The sequence below is a fragment of the Amphibalanus amphitrite genome, unplaced genomic scaffold (assembly GCF_019059575.1).
Source record: "Amphibalanus amphitrite isolate SeventyFive unplaced genomic scaffold, NRLGWU_Aamphi_draft 000011F_arrow, whole genome shotgun sequence".
In the NCBI taxonomy this organism is placed as follows: Eukaryota; Metazoa; Arthropoda; class Thecostraca; order Balanomorpha; family Balanidae; genus Amphibalanus; species Amphibalanus amphitrite.
This window is the reverse complement of record NW_024881507.1, coordinates 1,471,489-1,491,926: the sequence shown is the minus strand read 5'-3', so window position 1 is coordinate 1,491,926 and position 20,438 is coordinate 1,471,489. Positions and strand designations below refer to the sequence as shown.

The 20,438-nt window shown below is 48.0% G+C and overlaps 2 protein-coding genes across 8 annotated transcripts in view; one reads left to right on the top strand and one right to left on the bottom strand.

The window, feature by feature from the left end:
- LOC122382238 (coiled-coil domain-containing protein 93-like) overlaps window positions 1-13,767 on the top strand; it is a 55,267-nt gene extending 41,500 nt beyond the window's left edge. Inside the window, exons 9-12 of the mRNA XM_043367330.1 lie at window positions 3,726-3,825; window positions 6,386-6,497; window positions 7,000-7,205; window positions 13,052-13,767. Of these exons, the coding sequence (XP_043223265.1) occupies window positions 3,726-3,825; window positions 6,386-6,497; window positions 7,000-7,205; window positions 13,052-13,222 (589 nt within the window). The 3' untranslated portion in view covers window positions 13,223-13,767. The remainder of the gene's footprint in view (window positions 1-3,725; window positions 3,826-6,385; window positions 6,498-6,999; window positions 7,206-13,051) is intronic.
- Window positions 13,668-20,438, bottom strand: part of LOC122382274 (thyrotroph embryonic factor-like) — a 30,993-nt gene continuing 24,222 nt past the window's right edge. For 5 of the 7 annotated variants that reach the window (XM_043367411.1, XM_043367421.1, XM_043367441.1 and 2 more), the window contains exon 7: window positions 13,668-14,537. In XM_043367411.1, coding sequence (XP_043223346.1) covers window positions 14,451-14,537 — 87 coding nt within the window. In that variant the 3' untranslated portion in view covers window positions 13,668-14,450. Of the gene's footprint in view, window positions 15,080-20,438 lie in introns of all 7 variants that reach the window. The other 2 variants (XR_006256657.1, XR_006256656.1) reach the window with 2 other exon arrangements.

Below are 20,438 nucleotides of genomic sequence, written 5' to 3'. Positions count from 1 at the left end.
GGTTCACGAGTGGCCATAAATACGAAAAAGGCCCAAAATTCAAGTTAACTTAATCGAATAAATCGTAATATGGTCAGTCAGGCAAATGTTTGGGGTGTCTGAAAAAGTATGATTTTAATGTTTTTGTCAAAACCGGCCTCGTGTAGGATTGTCAGAAGTCGAGACATTTTCGATGTCGTAAAATGACTGTCAGGTAGGTACTTGAAATTCAAGTGCCGCTAGCGTGCGTTCATGTCATACAAACTGCAAAAGTTATACATGAAAATGATCCCCGAAACCTGCTGCTTCTAATGCCACGTCACAAAAAGCCGTATCTATTTTGGTTTGGCGGTGAGCTAACTATTTGTAATCATGTTGCAACCGCAGTTTTTTACCAAAAATATTTGCTTTCAATTCACCTACAGCACTTCACACAGTGTGTGCCCGTTAGTGCACCATATCATAGCATTCCCTAATCATTTCTGAGTCGCATCGTGAAAGAATTAAGGTGCTAGCACAGGGCTGTCCGGCGCTACAGAAGTTTTCGTCCGGCACGGTCGGGTGCCGCGGCGCAGCGGGCGGGGCCGGGCGGCCGCGCCGCCGCGCCGCCCGGACGCCGCGCGGCGGCACCCACCCGACCACTGCGCGCCCACTGAGGCGCCCGACAGCCCGGACAAAAACCTCTGTAGCGCCGGTCAGCCCTGTGCTAGCGCCTTAATTCTTTCACGATGCGACTCAGAAATGATTAGGGAAGGCTATGGTATGGTGAACTAACGGGCACATACTGTGTTAAGTGCTGTAGGTGAAACGAAAGCATTTTTTTCTTAGTAAAAAACTGCGATTGCAACATGATGATAAATAGTCAGATTACCGCCAAAGTGAATGAGATACGGCTTTTTGTGACCCGGCATTAGAAGCAGAAGGCTTTGGGGATCATTCTCATGCATAATTTTTTCAATTTGTACGAGATGAACGCAAACCAGCGGCGTTTGAACTTGCGAGTGTCTGACCGTCATTTTACGACCTAGAAAATGTCACGACTTCTGACGATTATACACGAGGCCGGTTTTGACAAAAACATGAAAACCATGTGATTTCAGATGCCCCAAACATTTGTCTACTCGGCCATATCGCAATTAACTCGATTTGGTAAACTTGACTTTTGGGTATTTATGGCCACTCGTGAACCCCATTTGCATCACTGTGCAATGGGGGAAAAATCAGCTCCCTGTTTTTACCACTAAAACGCGTCGGAATGGCCCCATATACCATATATGACTTCATATACGATCAACCTTCACTACCTTGAGGCCTGTTTTGCTGCTGGCCAGCTGTAAGGTAATGTGACGTCATCAAAGGTCACCGAAGGTTTTTTTGCCAATAACTCCTTACAGGAACAAGATACAGCCGCGCGGATGGTCTTATTGTGTTCAGCTCGTCAAGGCGCATCGAATGATATACATGATGACCTCGAGGTCACGTGACCTGCAGTCAACCTTTGACCTTGACCGTTCGAGGTCAACATATATATGATTCGATGTGGATTGACGAGAGGATCACGATGATGCCCTTAAATTGTTGCTAGCTCTGCTAATTCGAAAGTTATTCGAGAAAAATTTTCCATATCTAGCGCCGCCATTTTGACTTTTTTATTCCTGTGACGTCATCTTTGACCTGACCTGAAAATGACCTAAGTAAAAACTGTAGACCTTGTCCGTGCGTATCCCATGCCGTTTACCGCTTGTCGCTATCTTGCTTCGTTATCGAGATCTCAGGGGGGGGGGCGGTCATCCGCCCCCTCCCCCGTCGGTGCGCGGGTTAATATCCCACGGTGCTAATATGCAAGTGTCATCTCGCTCTCATACAAGGGAAATACGAGTAACTGTAACACGGACGTCGGACAATTTCATCATTCTGAGACGTGGACATGACTCAGTTGAAAAAATATCATTTTACGCAGCACCTAAAATGGCCATTTAAAACACAGGCATGACATGGACGTTTGGTCCCTCCCAACTGTCCAATTTATTGAGTTATCCTTGTCAGTGCTGAACAACGTTTTTGCGTGCCGAAGGCGACTCATTCCTTTCTCGCTGCGAATTTTTAATTGCATATTGGAGTGAAACATTCGGTAGTGTGCATGAAACTGACTTTCTAATATGATCTAATGGCTTGAATTTCATAATCTTCTTAGAATTGTCGTTACTTTTTTCTGTTGCCACAAGCACCAGCTAGCGTCATCAGCTTTTAAGCCCGAACAGGGGCTCATTTTGGGGAATTGGCACGGCACGGTGCCTAAAAAAGGCCAAATCATCGGCTGGGCACCGAGTCAGAGAGGACGCTACTCGCACATCCCGAACCCCAGCACAATATACCCTGCCCCAGCATATTAGCTTATAAAACGCAGGGCCATCAGCGATGCACATTGTGCAGATCAAACATTCACTTTAGCCTCTTGCCGGTAAAGCGGACGCCGGAAGGGTATGTATGTAGAATGTAGTGCTACGTGAACGTGCTGAGGTGCTACGAATTACACTCCAATATCAGCGTTGACCTATAACTACACAGCTTATCATTGAGGCGAATTTTATTTAAAAACTGAAACCAGGATCTATCGTTGCATTGGTTTGGAATCGTGGTTTGTGATACAAATATGCTGAATTGTGTAATTTTAGCATTTTCTGTAGGAATTGTGCCGTTGTTACCCAATTTCAAAAAGTAACACCTTTGGTTTATTTGTATTTTCAGCGCATACGGCCAATGAAATCAAGCAAATTAATTCATCTATCAAAGTATTGATAGTGACCTCATTACTCTTTAGGCCATGTTTTCACTAGGCCTCCACTCTCCAGTATGCATGCCTTGCAGCTGGAGTTGTTGTGATGACAGACTTACCTTGCTTGACCCAGTTTGGTAGTGATATGATACTTTTTCGTGAAGCAGTTTGCGTATTTCATGTCGAACTTCGGTTTCGTGTAACCATTGTTGATAAGAAACTGTTTAATTCGTCAGAATTCGACATTTCGTCAATTAGTACCTGCATGGAACATACTTTTATTGCTCTGTATATACAAATACATGCAACAGTGATATTCTGCTCTGATAGGCGCTCATTTATCGCACTTAGGGCTTGTCGGCATTCTTTACACAGAAACATGCCATGTTATTTATTTGTTAATTGGTTTGCTCATTTTCCATGACGAATGTCTCCATTGTATAACTGTTAACCCACGTTCTCGTTAGGTGATCAACGAAAAACGACTGTAAAAAACGGATCGTCTGAATCGTGTTTGGATCGATCATTAGGGTGGGGTGGATGGATGCTGGATGCTGATGAGCTGGGTGGTCCGGGAATGTCATAAACCCAAATCATCAGCATCAGCATTTCGACATTGATTGTCAAAATGTGAAGGAGAAAGTACATGATTAAAATCACACGGACTCGCGTTCAGTTCGATTCGGATAGGCCGGCGCCCGACCGACAATGGACGACAGGCCTCTCTTCGTTTGACTGTGGTTGCTGATCACAGTATCTGCCTCTGTGTGTACGCTTAACCGGGTCTGCGATGTCCCCCTGCCCGCCTCTAAGTTCGTCCTACCGTCTATGTATATCTGTCTGTGTGTCTCTCTCACCGTCGTTAAACCTTCTGTCTTGGTATATCCGCTCAGCCCTGTGTGTACGTTCGCCGTTCTGCCCGTCTCTATGCTAGTCTAACCATTCCGTGTCCCTCTGTCCGCCCGTCCAGCCGTCTCCAGGAGAGTGTCGACGGTCGTGCTCGCTCCGACCCGGACACCGAGCGAGAGGTGCTGAAACAGACAGTCGTCGTGGACGGATTGAGGACGCAGGTCAGTAACGGTCCCCCGACTGAGGACACCGGTCAGTAACGGTCCCCCGACTGAGGACACAGGTCAGTAACGGTCCCCCGACTGAAGACACAGGTCAGTAACGGTCCCCCGACTGAAGACACAGGTCAGTAACAGTCCTCACTACCTGACTAGTGACACAGGCCAATTACTCCAACTGAGGACCCAGATTAGTTTTAATTTACCCCATTGATAACCCAGGTCAGTTTAAGCCCCTAGTGAGGACCCAAGACAGTTCCTCCTACTAAGCACCCAGGTCAGTATGCCATCTCCCCATTCGACTGAGGACCCGGGCTAGTCTCAAACCCCCTCCCCCCCCCCCCCCCCACCCGACTGAGTCATCCGTCGGAGGACCGATGTCGCCGCCCTTCTCTGACTGAGGATGGAGGTGACGTGAGACGCCCTCTTCCGCCTGCACAACCGGGCTGGCAGCATTGCCAACTCCATTTCCAGTTCGCCTGACTGCTGATGTGAGGTAACAGATCGGACGAGGTGTGATTCTTACCTTATTTATTACTGGATGTTTGGACAGGCAGTGGGCACTGGACAACCCTGGAGGAAGCGCTGTGGGGTGACAGCTGGGAGGGGACCAGGACCATTTGCAGTCGATTATTCCATGCGACGCCTACGGTGTAGAATAACACTGGGTGCAATGCTATAAACGGATAGTGTTTGACGAGGAGTTGTCCTTCCATCCTGCTGCCCGGGGTGAAGCGCATGGGGCTGAGCATCTTTTCACCAGAAGATAGGAACAAAATTAGATGTGTGCCTCACTCGACTAGACTTTTAAAATCGCTACGATGAAACTTTAGCCATATTACCTGCCTCGCAGTTTTTCGTTTTTGTTTCTATTGCATATTGCATTAAGGGTGGAAGATTCATAGAAGGATTATCGCTGCATATGTTTATTTATTTATTCTTACACCCTTTTGAAGAAGTTAATTATTCAGCGTTTCCTCCACATGTCAAAACGACTCAACGGTTCAATTAAAAACATCTTATCTGCGTCATCAATGATCGCCTGCTATCTTCTGCATGCTTCGGTCGACCACCAAATAGCCGTGACAGTTGTATATTGTTATTTTACTGTGAAGATTGGCTGATCATCAAATTTATCGTCGTGTACGTTGTCCTCTTCGTTGCTTGTTACATTGCTGTCGTGCTAGATAATCCTGATTCCTGCTGTTTATGTAAACATTGGGAGGCCACGAGCAAGTGCAGGAAGTCAACTAACCATTGCAAAGGATGGAAATGGTTGCCACGTGGGTTCGAGCTGGACCATAGTCCACATTGGACACGAGGTGGGCATCATCATTAGGTAATAAGGACATGACAGCTGGTGCCGAGCCAAATCAGGAATATGTGCCTCGGTCTGTCGGCTCTGATCATATGTGGTAGCGTCTCCAGCCCCACCTCACCATATTCCGAACCCAGCGACCGTTGTCACAGGAGGTTGACATAGCTGCATATTTTGAGCCTGCATCGTATAGCCTTCCTTTCATATCTGATATGGTCTGATCAAAGTCCTAGAGCTCTGTTCGCCTTCTTCACCATCGTCACTTCATGCGTTATGTCTGTTTTATTAGGAACAAGTTTTTCAGTGTGAAAAGACCATTGCAGAGCTATGGGATATGAAAATAGGTCGTAGATATTGGACTGTGCGGGTCGCCGACAGTGAGTCGCGGCGGCGAGACCGTCCCGGTGTGGGACCCTATTGCCCCGTTGGAACAGTCCACCCGCCTCCCAAACGGTCACCCGGAGAGGATTTACACGGGTCCCGGTGAGGACCCGACCTCATCCACCGGTTGTCAGGTGGGGTGGCCGCCAGCCCGGACAGGGAGCGTGAGGGGGATGCGGACGGACTTGTCCTGAGGATGGCGTGGATGGATATGACGTTATAGTAATCTGCATGCCTCTCATATCTGATATGGTCTGATCAAAATGCCACAGTTCTAACCGCTGTCTTCACCATCGTTTTTTTTTTTTTTAGTTAGGCTCTTTCGGTCTGTCAGGACCATTTCAGAGCCGGAATGATGATAGAAATTAGGGGGAGACATTGGTCTGGGCAGGCACCCAAGAGAGTCACCGGGGCTGAGCCCGTCCGAATGGACGGGCCGACCAGTCTCGCAAGCACTCTCTGCACGCGGTACGGGTGTGCTCCCTCGGGAGCAGCGGTGCGCTCCAAGGGAGCAGCCCGCATGAGATAAGGCTGTCTGTCCAGCCCGGAATGAGGTTTGCGGCGTGGAGGAGAAGGATTTAAGCATTCTGAGGATGAAAACGACGGAATGGGTGCTTCACCAATCACCATCATCACGTTAGGTGTTATGTTTGTTTTGTTGGGTGCCTGCTCTTTCAGCATGAAAAGGCTGCAGAGCTTTGGAATGATAGGATATGAAACCTTTGACTAGGCGGACCACCGGGCACCGACCGCGTACCACAGCGGCAGAAGCCGTCCCAACGGGACGAAAGTATCCCTCCCCCGCGTCCCGGTCTTCTGCGTGTGACCAGCCCAGTGACATCTGTGTGCGCCCTTTGCGGCTAGGTTGCGGCCGTCAGCCGACAGGTGGCACTGCTGGAGCGCCAGCTGGACGATGTGCCGTCCCGGGCCGAGATCGCCCAATATCAGAAACGCTTCGTCGAGCTCTACAATCAGGGTGAGACTTAGGACGGTATAACTCCTCTCTGTATTTCATCTGTGAAAGAGGGTTTTGAGGGAATGTTTATGGGAAATGTAATATGTCAAATGGGTTGTTGTTCTACACAAAATCAGCTAATGATGCTTACGCTGGAGCCTGTGTTTTTCCCGTATGTTCTGATGGATAATGGTGATGCTACTGTCTAAAGGATCTGAGCTGCTTTATGGTGTATTACCCTTTTTGTTGAAAATACTGTTTGAATAGATTGTTTCATTTTAAATATCACGGAACGGGATATAGCGAAGAGCGTTTTGCTGTTGCGCTGTGGCAATTCCAGACTTCATGACGCATTGTCGTGTCTTCTACGTCCCTCTCCTCTATCTTTGAACTGAATCTTATCGCTTTCGATGAACTGAATTACCTTTCCACCCTCATGTTATAATTTTTTCTCCCCTGTCGCAATGTGCCTTACAGCCCCCACCCATGGCTATGAAGTGAACTGATCGCTTCCCTCTCGCAGTGAACTCGACCCACAAGGAGGCCAAGGAGCACTACGCCACCAATAACCTGCTCTCGGACACGCTGCGCTACCTGGAGAACGAGCTGGCGCTGCTCAACTCGGTCTCGGAGAACTACGCGGCGGCGAGGGGTTCGGCGCAGGGCCGCGCCGACTTCCTCCAGCAGCTGGACGCCATCGTCTTCAACGTCCGCTCCAACCAGAACAAGGTGCGCCTGTCCGCCGCGGCCACCGAGGGGTGGTTGAGGTGGGGGATCGGGTGGGCGGAGACTTTGATAATCGGTTTATTTCTTAGAGGGGACAGCAATATGGGTTGTGAAAGACATGAGGTGATGTGTGAAAAGGATAGTTTGATAATTGATGTACTATCGCGTCCGCATGCCAGCTGAATTTCTCCTGCACACCTTATTCATGCCAACAGTCGCAAACCACTTAGGTCCTCCGAGCGAGGCGTCTCCCAGGGCATCGCCTTACAGTCAGCCGACTCCTAGGCAACCATTAATTAGTCTATGACTTTCAGTATGCGGTCTCCGTCTTTTAAACATCAAAGGAATTCGTCTCAAAAGACCACAGACGGCCGCGACTCCAAAGGGCCGACCGCCGCTGTTCGGGAAGCTATGCGAAGGTGTCCAATGACCTGCCCGCAGTTGATGCACGTTGACCAATATGTCACGCGACTCCGTGAGCACAGTAATCGATGTTCAGACTTTCATGATCGGTTTGGAGACGCTGTCGAGTTTTGAGGCGGCGCAATACTTCAGTCATAGAGCGACAGACAGCCTTGATGATTTATCAGACGTCAGTAGGTTGTCCTGAAATAGACTGGGGCCTCCCGGTCCAGCTCGCCTGGGCCTCCGTGTCCACAGCGGACCGGGATCGACCGCCGGTACACAGGATCTGCCAGGTGATGATGCGCATAGTCCACGCACTACGGAGAGGTTGGTTCCTCACCCCCAGTGCCGTGTATATAGGGACGGGCGCGCGCGGTGGTTGCTCTCGCTCCCGCCTCCATTTCGACTTCCACCCGGTAATGCTGGCGGGTGTGTCCATCCGACGCTCAGTACTGATACGACCATCCTGAGAACATTTTACATCCGCCCGTCACATTCGCCGAAAATAGCCGTGCCATTAGCAAGATCGCACGTGGATGTTGGTGTGCAGCCGGACTCGCGACTGGCTGTATGACTAAGATTGCCCGTTTGTTTTGGATACCACCGACCACAGTCTGGAAGACAGAGCCGTAAATCACGGCGACTATGCAGGTGGACGGTGTAACGCCCAAAGCCGGCCCGTCGGCGGCTGTCGGCGCTCGTGCCGGCTCCGGGAATCACACGGTCACCGTTGCTCAGGTCACCGGGTACGGGGCTCGGCCCGGGTGTATCGGTATCGGGGGCCCGTCTCTGTTGTTTGTGTATGTGTACGCCCGGTAAGTGACACGTCGCTGGTGCGGTTGATTGTCACGCGACGCACCTGACTGGTTCTCAGACCGGCCCGCCCTCTTGACAAACACAACCTCAGGTCGACCTATCGGTGTGCTCCGGGCTACCGTGCCTGAGCGGCCACTTGGATACAAGCGATAATCCGAAAGCCATTTATTGGTTTTGCAGCGATATGAGAAAGAAGTCATGGCGCCTTGTCTCTCTGAAACCATTGTTCTGTCACTTGGCTCTCCACCAGTGAGGATTCCATTCTCTGACAGCGCTGGTGGTCGGCGCTGCGTCCCTGGCCGTTACCGACGGCAGCACCAGCCTGTGGCGCTATCACCGGGCTGGGCTGAGCTGGGCTGAATGCGCCGCTACCCCTGGTCGCGCTGACAGGTGTGATGGATGGGTGGTCGGACGGCCGGCCGGCGGGCCCCGCCCACCGACCGGCAGCTCGCGTGCCCAAATACCCCGCGGAGTGCGGGGGGCGCTGGGGATCCGCGGACTGCGAGCTGGGGTAGACAGGTCGGCATGGGACTGATGTTCCTCATAGAAGATGAAAATAGTATTTCGTCAAGTTTTCACGTCAAAAGATGTCAAACTTAGGTACATCTTCTAGCACATCTCTGACTCTGACATTAAGTTATTCATATGTTCAGTGCTGCAATAAATCATAGTTACTACTTACTGGCCATATCGTTCCAATGTGTCCGCTCTTGTTGAAGGTCATATCACCATAAATCATCCGCTGCATTTTCATTTATCTTTCCGACTTGGATGGCATGATAGGGCAGGTACGTGAATGCCGACTTCATATTGAGGGGGCGAGTGATTGGCAGACGGAACTTGGGGAGAGGGATGAGGAGCGATCCCGGTCCCGCCCTCCCGTCCTCTCCCTACCCCTGCCATCTCAGTGCTCAAGTCTGATACCTCTGTTGCCATGCCGTGTGCAGCCGGAAGGTCAATTAAGATACAGCTTGTCGTTGGCTCCTGCCAGCCGAGCTTTTATCATTTGCAGAATATGTATTTACAATAAAATGTCAGGATAAAATCGACGTGTGTCAATTATCATGATTCAAGATGTTGATGGAAAAGATATGTCACGAATATTACCTATCTTGAGGCTGAGTTACTTCTACGTCACGCAACATAAATATGTGGGTAAGACAGTGGACACGCTTACGACTTTTCCTGAAGAAGTACTAATAAGTGACATGCTATTTGATTGGATTATGGATGTGCTGCTTCCAATCAGCCCAGTGCAACTGACACTGGCACTGGCTCAGTGCACTACACAGCCAGGATCTGATCAGCACTCAGCATGCCCATCCACCCTCCTCATGGGCTAGGTGGCGTTAGTCAGAGATGCATGGTGACATAACCTTACTTCATTTCAAATATTCATGTTTTACGCTTATAATGCATGAAAAATGACGAGCCAAGTGACGTACAGTTATCATATGAATTCGTCCTGCGTTGAGGTCAGGTCACCAGTATGGGCGCCGATGACCACTGTAGTCCGGGCGCCCACAAACCCCAATTCATCATCATCATCATCATCATCATCATCATCATCATCATCATCATCATCATCATCATCATCATCATCATCATCATCATCATCATCATCATCATCATCATCGAGGTCACCAGTATCGTGAAGCACTTTTACACTCGGGTGCCCATATCATTTTACCTACTGAGAATTTCCGACTTTATAGATTGGATGACCAGGAACACGGTTCTGGCATTTATTTTTCATTAAACATCTTAGGCTTCCCATAATCCAAACACAAACTTTCAAATATGTGACGTCACAGCCCAAAATTACCTCCTGCCCCAGGCCACATTACTGTCATAAAGCTGATTCTTTTTACTCTGTAGGCACCACAACAAAGTTCAGACCAAGTTTTAAGCGATTTTTCAACGAACAAACCCATTTAAATCAGAATGACTAAACGAGGTGACGTCACACTAACGGTCGCTCCATGTTGAAGACAGGGCCTTGCGCAAGGCCCATTTTCAAATGAAGGGAACGAATTTCTTCAACACCAAGAGGCCGCGGGGGTTGCAACCTAGATAGATAGTGGTTTCTGAACCTCGCCGCTAACTTGGCTATCTCAACTCAAACCCCATGTTAAAGGTGGGATAGTCCCTTTAAAGGGACCCTCCCACCTTAACATTAGTTTTGAGTTGAGATAGCCAAGTTTGCGGCCAGGCTCAGAAACCACCATTTATCCTGGTCGCAACCCCCGCAGCTTTATGGTGTTCAAGAAATTTCTTCCCTTTACTTGCAGGGTGGGACCAGCGTGGTCCCTATCTCTTAACCATTACGGGAATCTGATGACGTCATCAGGCTTTCGAACGTCCGTTAAATGTTTGACTAAAACGTTTTGTAGCACGCGGTGGTATATGCTGCTTTGCGCGTAACAAATGCCGCACTTTCAAATAAAGTCGCTAGGAACAGCGGAGATCCCAAAAAGTAAACAAAAGTAAAAGTCTAATATCTTGAAAACCGATGAATATTTTTCGATGAAATTTGGTAGATATTCGTTTTTGCTCTTTCTGAACCGAGCGACATCACTTTCATGCCAATTCATTAACTTTTTTGAAGGTGGGAGGGTCCCTTTAATAAATCCAAAACGCCGTTTCACCAAGGTGGATTTATTAAGCGGATTCTACTGAAGTACATATTTATTTTTAAGCAAAGATGAAAGGTCACGTAACATAGGTAAAGACCTAGCTGTAATTGGTTGTCCCATTTCAACGTTCCATGAGAACAGGGTGTTTGAGAAAGCGCAATGATTTCCACGATGTTGCCTTACTCGGGAGAAGAAAATTCAGGATTCGCGGCTGGACAACATTTCCGTGACACATTCGCTTATTCTGTGCGATAAGGCTCTTTGCGCCATGTCCAATGCCATCATTTCCTTATCTGCTTGTCATGGTTTGACGTTTGCTTGATTCTCGATGCAAGCAGGTATTGATGATGAAAGAGAATAAACGTAATCGGATTATGATAATGTCCGCCAAAGAAATATTGACTATTGTTCGTGTTACCGATAGCTTGCGTCAGAGACGGCCTTGCATGGAACATTCATATTGTTCGGTTTTCACCTTTGATATTATGTAAGGCTTGTTTCGATGGAAGGACAGATATCGTGGTTTCCTGTGCAGGCTGAGCTGTCATAAGTGTATTTATTCATGTCCTTTTTCATTTATCCATGCTAGTTACCTGTCGTTTGGGCGTGTTTGTTCGGTTCCTGGCTACCACCTGACGCGGGTTCCGATGCTGTCGATATGTGCCGACTCTGAACGCCTCCCTTATTCCGGTAGTTAGGGACCAACTGCAGCTGGAGTCTTGCTTCCATGATAACCCCGTTGTAGCGTTACGGTTTGAACTCCACATGGGCCCTTCTTCTATCCACCCTTGATATGGACGCTCATATTTGACTAGGGAACGATCTATTAGTTATCGACAGAATGGTGTGACTCAGGCTTCTTCATAAGGGCGTAACGGACAGTTCCATGCCTAGTGTGGTGAATTCACTTTTATTTTGCTGCTTCATAAGAAGCCACGGATGCCAGCTCTGTAACAATAAAATAAATCACACCACCCTATTGTAATTCATGGTGTACCTAACTGTGAACTGTTCACTGCATATATTTTATACATTTTAAGCTTTGGGTTGTTTACGTAGAAGATGTTTTATGATCTTATCAGCCAGATTTGATCTACTATATCATTATATGAAGGTCGTACTTCGCGTGTTACGACCACTGAGAACAGCATTTCGTGTCTCGATGATGTGGCAAACAGTGTCCACGGGGTATGCCTACCTCAGTTGAAAAATTGGGGGACTGCAGTCTCGGTCATTTGCTGGACAATGTGGAAATGAGGGCCTAGTTCTACATCCTGCTCCATCATACTGCGCGTTAGGGTCGCTTTAGTACAGCGTCGTGCAAAACTATTCAGCTGTGTACAGTTTGAACATTTGCTATTCAAATGTGCGAGCGTGCACGTTACAATAAACCCGCCCATTGGTAGTTACAGTTATATTATTTTGCATTGTTTTCGCAGTCAGGTTTCACGTATTCAGCATACAGAGTTGCAGTGCCTCTTCCGTACACACGTACTGCCTCAAACATGGTATCATTGGAACGGCAATGGCGTGGTATGTCGATGGAAATCGCGCTGTGCGGTGTGTGCAAGCTATGCTGATCCGCCGCTGATGACCACTGTAGTCCGGGCGCCCAAAAACCCCAATGCTGAATGCTGATCCGCTGTACGTACATATTGTGTTGTGTGCACACTGCACGCTGCCTGTCAGAACTCTGTGTCTGTCTCAATTTGTGTCGAGAATAAGTCACGAGTCATTCCAATGACTGGCACATAAGTCACTAGGTCCCATTTGGTAACTGACCGTTCCTTGTTTATTGTCCATACCAGCGGATCTAAATATAGTTCAATACCAGAGACGCAAATCGCCTCCAGTCCTCTCGTCCGTGAACCCTATGAAGCTATAACCACCATTACATAATCGCCTGCTGTGTCCTCCGCTCGCTGCTTATCCCCGTGTATATAAGCGGCGCTATCGTGCTCGTTACAGCCCCTGTGTCTGCCCGTTCGGCAGGTTCTGGTGAAGAAGCAGGCGGAGAAGCGCACGCTGGACGCGCTGATGGCGGAGCTGGATCAGCTGCGGGCTCTCTCCCGCACCTACCAGACGGTGCTCAAACAGTTCAGGGACGAGTGCGCGCTCAATGAGACCCTGACCTCGGCCGGAGGCGACGGGCTGACACAGTGACCCGGGTCACCGGGCAGAGCCGGTCCTGTCGGTTCAGAGACCGGTGGCGGTGGACGCTTCCCTCACACTCATCTGACGGAGCTTTGGTGTAGTCTGGGCGGTGTTTCACGGCCAAGCACACGTGTCAAATTGGGTTTCCATGGAGACGTTGACAAACTCGGACCCTCCAACGTGATAGACTGAACCGGATCCTATGTAGTCCAAGGCTATAGAACATGTAGTCAGCCTGCTGGCAGCGCACTACTAGCGGCCGTGAAACACCGCCCTAGTTAGATATTGTGTGGGTGACATTCCACTGATTATGCTTTTGGATAACCCTACTGCTGTGATATACCCTACATCCAGCGATGGTACGGAGCGTGCAGCCTTGCTTTCAGTATAACTGCTACATGTGTATCTTCTCACGTCTAGTGCTGTACAGCCCACGATCGATCCAAACAAGTCGTGTGGTTCAGTGCCGAAAATATATTTGACATATATAGTGTCAATATCGATTACCTGTCTACTGTTGAGCGCCAAATATATATATGTTATCGGGTTACAAACCATTATGTATCACACCCGAGCACCATGTGGAGTCGCCGCGTCCGTTGACCAGGTTCGGCGATAGTTTCTCTCTCCTTATTTCGGATAAACGCGGACACCAGACACCGACGTTATGACATGTAGAGCAGCCGTTCGGCGGAGCCGGTGACGCTGCAAAGCCAGCCGCGGAGATTACGCAGGCCCACAGAAGCCACAACAACCAGCACTTAACACTAAACTTAACACCTAAGCAGGGGAGGGTACACACTACCGGCTAAACGTCATAAAAGGGGGAAAGTGGATAGAGATAGCTTCTCGTCCTGCAGACCAGCGGCTGCCCGCGGCTGGCGCCCTAACCTAACGTCTACACGGACAACTAGCACCCAGTCACACCGGCCGGCGTCTCTCTCATCACATCAGCAGCTCAGCGTACCCGCTATCACGGCGGCGGGCCGACCGGCCGCGCCGCCCCGCATCACATCCGCACTCTCAGACCGGCCGCGCTCGCTCGCTCGCCCTCTCCGGCTCGCCACCGAGCGCCCGTACTCGCTTTTTGTACCATAGCCGACAAAACACAGCACAGCGCCGCGCCAGCGCTGTGACAAAACAGGCGGCGCGTACAGCGGGCGCGCCGTGCCCTGCCGCGGCCGGGCGGGTACACCGGGTGTGCCACGCCTGCCCGGGCGCCGCCCGGAGCTGCCCTCTAGCGACAGGTACAGGAGCTGAGCCGCTCCTTCAGACGCTCGTTCTCACGCGTTATCTCCTCGATGGACTCGCGCAGGGCCACGTTCTGTAAACAGTAAAATGCTGCGTCACAATCGCCCGAGACTGAAATAACCGTCACAATGTGCGCCTCTGTGCGCTCTATCGGTCCTGATTTTCTATTTTATAGAGCACCTTTGGTAGCATTACAAAAGCAATGAAGCAAAACAAAGAGTTAAGCCAGAACTCACCGCTATCACGCCAAGGTGAAAATTAGAGCCTCGACCAAATGAAATGAACAGCGCTTTTAACGAAGTATGATAACATAAGTGTGCCTTAATTTCAGTTCTAAGCAACGATGGATGCTTTCTCGAAGCATTTGGCCAAAGGCCAAATGAATCATTCGCACTTTTTATGCATTTTGATGTCCGCATGATTTACATCAGATTCGACGGTCGTGGGAGCGAGCATTGCGTGCCTCCCACCATCAAAATTAATTGAAAAACAAGATCTTGAAAGAATTATTATCGCGCAGCCAAACACAACTCAACAGTTACAGGGCCTAAAAGGCATGAAAATGGTAAAACTGGCTCCTCGACAAATGGAAAAGGAAAATTTAGGCAGTGTACAGGGACCCGCAGTTGCTACTGTACACATATATTACCAATTTAGAATTGCGCTATTATTTGCTAAGTGCTGGCCATTGGAGAAATGAAATGTAGCGCAAAGTATGGAGGAATAACACATGTTTGCTCCTAGGACGTTTGTTTTGTATAATTCCTCTTACCGCAACAGATATTCTTCCAAAACTACAATCGTGCTATTTTTCCGCGCCGGTTGCCTCCCCAGAGCCCGTCCTTGGTAACGCCTATAGCTTCCGTTCCCGCTACGTGAATGAAAGTCACGTGACTACTACAGGTTTGCGCTCAGTACTAACACACCTAGCCCGAGGGCCGGTCCGTAGCGGGGAGGGGTAGAACGCCAGAGCTCCAGCGCAGTGGAGGTGGTGGTGGCCCGTATCATAAAGAGGCAACCGTAAGCAGAACTACAATTGCCGCAGTATAAGATTATGATCAAGTTTTCTTTAGATGTATTGATTGACAAGAAAGTGCAATGCTTATCCGATATAATAAAACGGTGTCCAAGGCCTTGGAAGAACTATAAAACATATTCAGCAACGTATAAATTTATGATACAGGCCATGACCTTTCACCTTGCCTCCGGGGAGGACCGCTCAGGAAGCCACATTCCAAACGAATCGAGGCCTCGCAGCGCGGCGGCAGAGGAGGTGGATAAACCATCGCCAGATCTTTCGGTTGCTTATGTTGAAGAAGGGGGGGGGTGGAGGGTGAGGGCTGTTTTCAACCCACTCACCAATCCTTTCCTTATTAACTAATAGCTTACCGAAAAATGCAACACAATAGTGGCCGTCACGAGATGTGGCGAAGAGTGCCTCAGCCACACCGGTTTTGAGTAAACTTTAAGCATTGGAATGTGATCCTGAAGCATTATTTTATTTTTGTCGTGCATAAGCTGGGATGACGTGGTTCAAGTTAATTGCGAAGAAACGGTTTTAGTTTCAGAACATTTATGAGGCTAGTCGCGCCAAATAGTATACGTTTGTTGCAAAACGTCAAATAGAATGTTGACGTGCTATCCAGATGATGGAATTTATTTGACACAAGAAGTCAAAAAGTGGCATCGTTAGTCATCCTGCATACCTATAAATCGATTCGTCACCTTGGTTCGAGCTCAATAGTTCTTTTCGCGGATGATCGGTTTCGTGGCTTTCTTCTTTTTTTGGAGGGGGGGGGGGGACAGATTATGAGCCAGTAACCACCCTCCCCAGTCCCCCAAACAGCAATTGTTGACAAATACTGTGATGGCCTAAAAAATGCCCTCAATTATGTTACGTAGGGGAGAATGAGGTAAGTTGAGCCGCTTTTTGTTTTTCGTAAGCTACTGATCATTTTTCTGCGTTTACGGGTTGGACGGACAGAGTGGTGATTTGCGCATGTAATGGTGGCCAGAAATGTTTCATACTGCTTATTTTTGTACTGAAAAGGCTACGTCAAAAATCATCTTGCACGTTGCTCATCTTACCCCATGGGCGGGGTAAGTTGAGACACGTCGTGGGGAAAGTTGAGCATGGATAGAAAAGCGAACATTTTCTTTTCGCGGGCGCGGCGAAGAGTGGGCTCTTTTATTTACTCCATGGCATAGATACTTATGGCAAAGTTTTTTCCTCCATCAAAAAGTGATTGTTTTAAGCCTTCCAATAGCTCGTCAAGTTTTCTATCACGGAATAAATCATTTTATCCTTCAGATAATCTGCAAATCACTTACAACTTGTGTAATCAATAAAGAAAAACAATTTCCTACCATTTTTATTCAGCAGAAACAAGCGCAGCTCAGTTTGGTTTTCGACAGCGGAGACAACAATGGCTTACCCGGCTCATCTTCCCCCAGGTGAAAATGGCTCGTCTTGCCCCACCCGTGGCCATTTTCGATTAATGACACTCGCTAAGGAAAATAACCATGCACCGCAGATAACAACCATCTCATTTTAAAGGCAAAACATGTCTTAGTTATCAGGGGCGATACCACATGTTACCGGGTGCTGAGCGTGAGAACGTTGCCGTCTCACGTGAAAGACTGCAGCATCGTAAGCGAACGGCACATGGAAGCTCAAGTCAATTGGCGCCATAGGAGCTGAGAAACATGGGGTGGCTAAACTTGCCCCTTGACTCATCTTACCTCACTCTCCCCTATTTGGGGCTCTCAACTTTGATTTGTTAAAGTTTTTTGTCTGTTCATTATAAAAGCTGTCAAATTTGCCGTATCATTAACCCTCGCCCATGTAGGGGGGGGGGGGGTTGGTGCAACCCCCCCTGAGGTTTTTCGGAAATAGTGCAAAAACGGCGGCGCGCAGCGCCGCCAAATTTTGGGTACCTTATGGGGCAAACCTTGCGCATCTTTTGATGAAAAAAATTTGACCGGGTCATGTCAGGTCACGGAGTTATGACGTCACAAAGGGAACAGCCTCCGGCCGGATTTTCACAAACTGAGTGCCAACGCCCGAGGTTTCCTGCCGGTGGTACGGACATCGGTTGATGGATCGTGATGAAACTTCCCATGCATGTTGGGGCAAGTATTGGCTATCATATGGTATAAGAAACTTGACCGGGTCAGGTCAGGTCACGGAGCTATGACGTCACAAGAGGAACAGCGTCCGGTACTATTTTTGAAAAGCGCCCGAACCACTATTTTGCTAATTCTTGTCACCTCAATGGGAATATGCAGCAATATTAGCTTCTATAGGGAGCAAATGGACATCCCAAATCCAAAAATACAATCAGATTTCAAAAATTTAAATTTTGATTTTTCGAATTTCTGCCGCCGACTGTGACCTTGCCGACTTCCGGCGCTCCCAACGCGCCAATTTTAGAGCTAGGAAAACGAAATACATACCAAACGATAGAGAATTGATCAAGGAACACGATAGTGAAGGTTTCAAGTCGATATCTCCCACCGTTTTGCCGCAATCGCCGCGGAAAATTTAAAAATGTCTATTTTTCCGAAAATGTGACCTTTGACCGGTCAAAAGTAGGTCAAATGTTGACCTAGGACCAAAAAATATACCACCAATCGCGAGATCTCGGCGAGAGCAATCCGTTGGTCTTTTCCGCTAAGCTCTACGACGCTCCGTTTTCAAACGCCAAGGGGGGGGTCGCACCAACCCCCCCCCCCTGCATGGGCGAAGGTGGCAGATCGCCGTTTACGGGCGAGGGTTAAACTTTTATTGAGTTTGTATTTCAGTTCACACTTATCTAAAATGAACAATTTTGTCACTGGCTTCTTTTATGAATGGAATTGGATGGTCGCATTCAATGAACGAATGAATAGCTCCATTTGAGCATCAGCTGAAATCAATCCTAAAATTTAATCTACCAGTCTGCAACGAAAAGGTTTAAAAATCAGTGCAAGTTAGGTGCAGTTTCTAATCTATGCCGTTTTTTATTAAGTGTCTCATAGCTCCTTAAAATCTTGAGCCGCTTCTCTTACGATTCATTTTATGTGGTGCTTACATTGTTCAAGAAGTTATAGTATTTGAGCTCGTTGGTCTTAAAAACTGCTATCGAAGTAAATTAAAGTGTTTCGGGCTTCGGCACTTAAAAACCAATCGATATTTAACCCTCACCCACTTAGGCATTTCTTTTCAGCGTCTTACATGTAGCGGAGGGGCGTAGAAACCCTCAGCCATTCGGCCCTTGATAAAAATAGCCAGAGCTTCGCTGAAAAATAAAAAAGAGCGAGCTGCTCGTGACGAGAGAAATCCGATGATTTGAGGGTCCTGGTCATCGCTGACGAGAGAAAGCCAATTATTTTTATGTCCCGGTCAATGCTGAGATCCTAGGTTACTGGATGCTCCCAATGCAACATTTTTAGAGTTATGACATCGAAATACACACCAAACGATAGAGAATTGATCAAGAATCACGATAGTGAAAGTTTCAAGTCGATACCTCTTACCGTTTTGCCGCAATCGGCGCGAAAATATGAAAGTTAGATTTTTCCGAAAATTTGACCTTTGACCGGTCATAAGTAGGTCAAATGTTGACCTAGGACCAAAAAATATACCACCAATCGCGAGATCTCGTTGAGAGCAATCCGTTGGTCTTTTCCGCTAAGCTCTACGACGCTCCATGCTCCATTTTCAAACGCCAGGGGGGGTCACACCAACCCCCCCCCCCCCCCCTGCATGGGCGAAGGTGGCAAAACACCGTTTACGGGCGAGTGTTAAAGGTAATTTGGTTCAAAGATTTAAAATTCTCAGACAAGATGGACAAATAATAAGGGCTATTTAATTTTCTGAAAAGTTGTAAAATTGATTAACTCCAGGGCACCAAAGAATCATCGCAATCTCTCGCTTTGCCGCGATTTATTGGTGAAAAACAGGGGGCGCGGTCTACTTACATCTACTTATATGTGTGGTGAGGGCTAATATTCATTTTATCTATGTTGATGAATATGCAACAATTTCTACATGAACTGAGACCAGTCCATAAGAGTATGTTTTTCTCACGGACAATGACAATATTGGAGAAAAATAAGTGTATAGGTTTAACATCGATGAGAACTATATGCGGCACCGTCTCGGTCTGGCCAGCCGGGTTGCCGATAAAATACACAAATGTTTATAAGCTTCCATGGTGCGCTTAAAAGACTGCTAAAAAGATTTAAAAAATAAAGATAACTTCTTCATCGATTTTAGCGAAAGAAAACATGTATGCCTAATTACTTATTTCTTGCCACTGACGGAGGCACTTTTTTGTGCGAAACGTCTGGTTTTATTCGTATTGTTATTGTATTGTCATTCCCTGTGAGAAAAAAGGATAACTCTTCAGTTAGTAACCATAACAGCGAAACGGCTCAATGTAACACAATTCACTGTGTATACGAAACCTATAATTGTCCCAAGAATAGTCCTATTTACAACTTTTAAAAAGATACAGCCTATACAGCTTGGGCATACATTTTTTTCTGCATTAACCCTCGCATGTGTGCGGCGTTTGCCAGCTTCTAATGTGTAGGGGGGGGGGGGTCGGTTGGACCCCACCCCCTTGCCGTTTGGCCCCTGATCGAGCTAGAGCTTCGCGGAAAAAACGAGCGTGTTGCCCGTGACGAGAGGAAGCCGATGATACCCAATTTTAAGGTCCTAGGTCATTGGTTGACCTTCCAGGTCAGGTCAATGACCCAAAGTCGGGAAAATCGGGACCTGTTAGAAAGTCGTAAAGTGTGGCTGCTAATGGTTTTTTTCGGGGTGCTGATCACGAATATCGTGTTAGTTTTGATCACAGATGATGTCTTGAAGCATTTAGACCAGGTCGGGTCAGGTCAGGTCAGGTCATCCAGTAGGCGTCGTGACGGGTATTCGTAATACGTGTCAACCGCCTCTGACAGCTTCGTAACATGTTACGAAGTCACC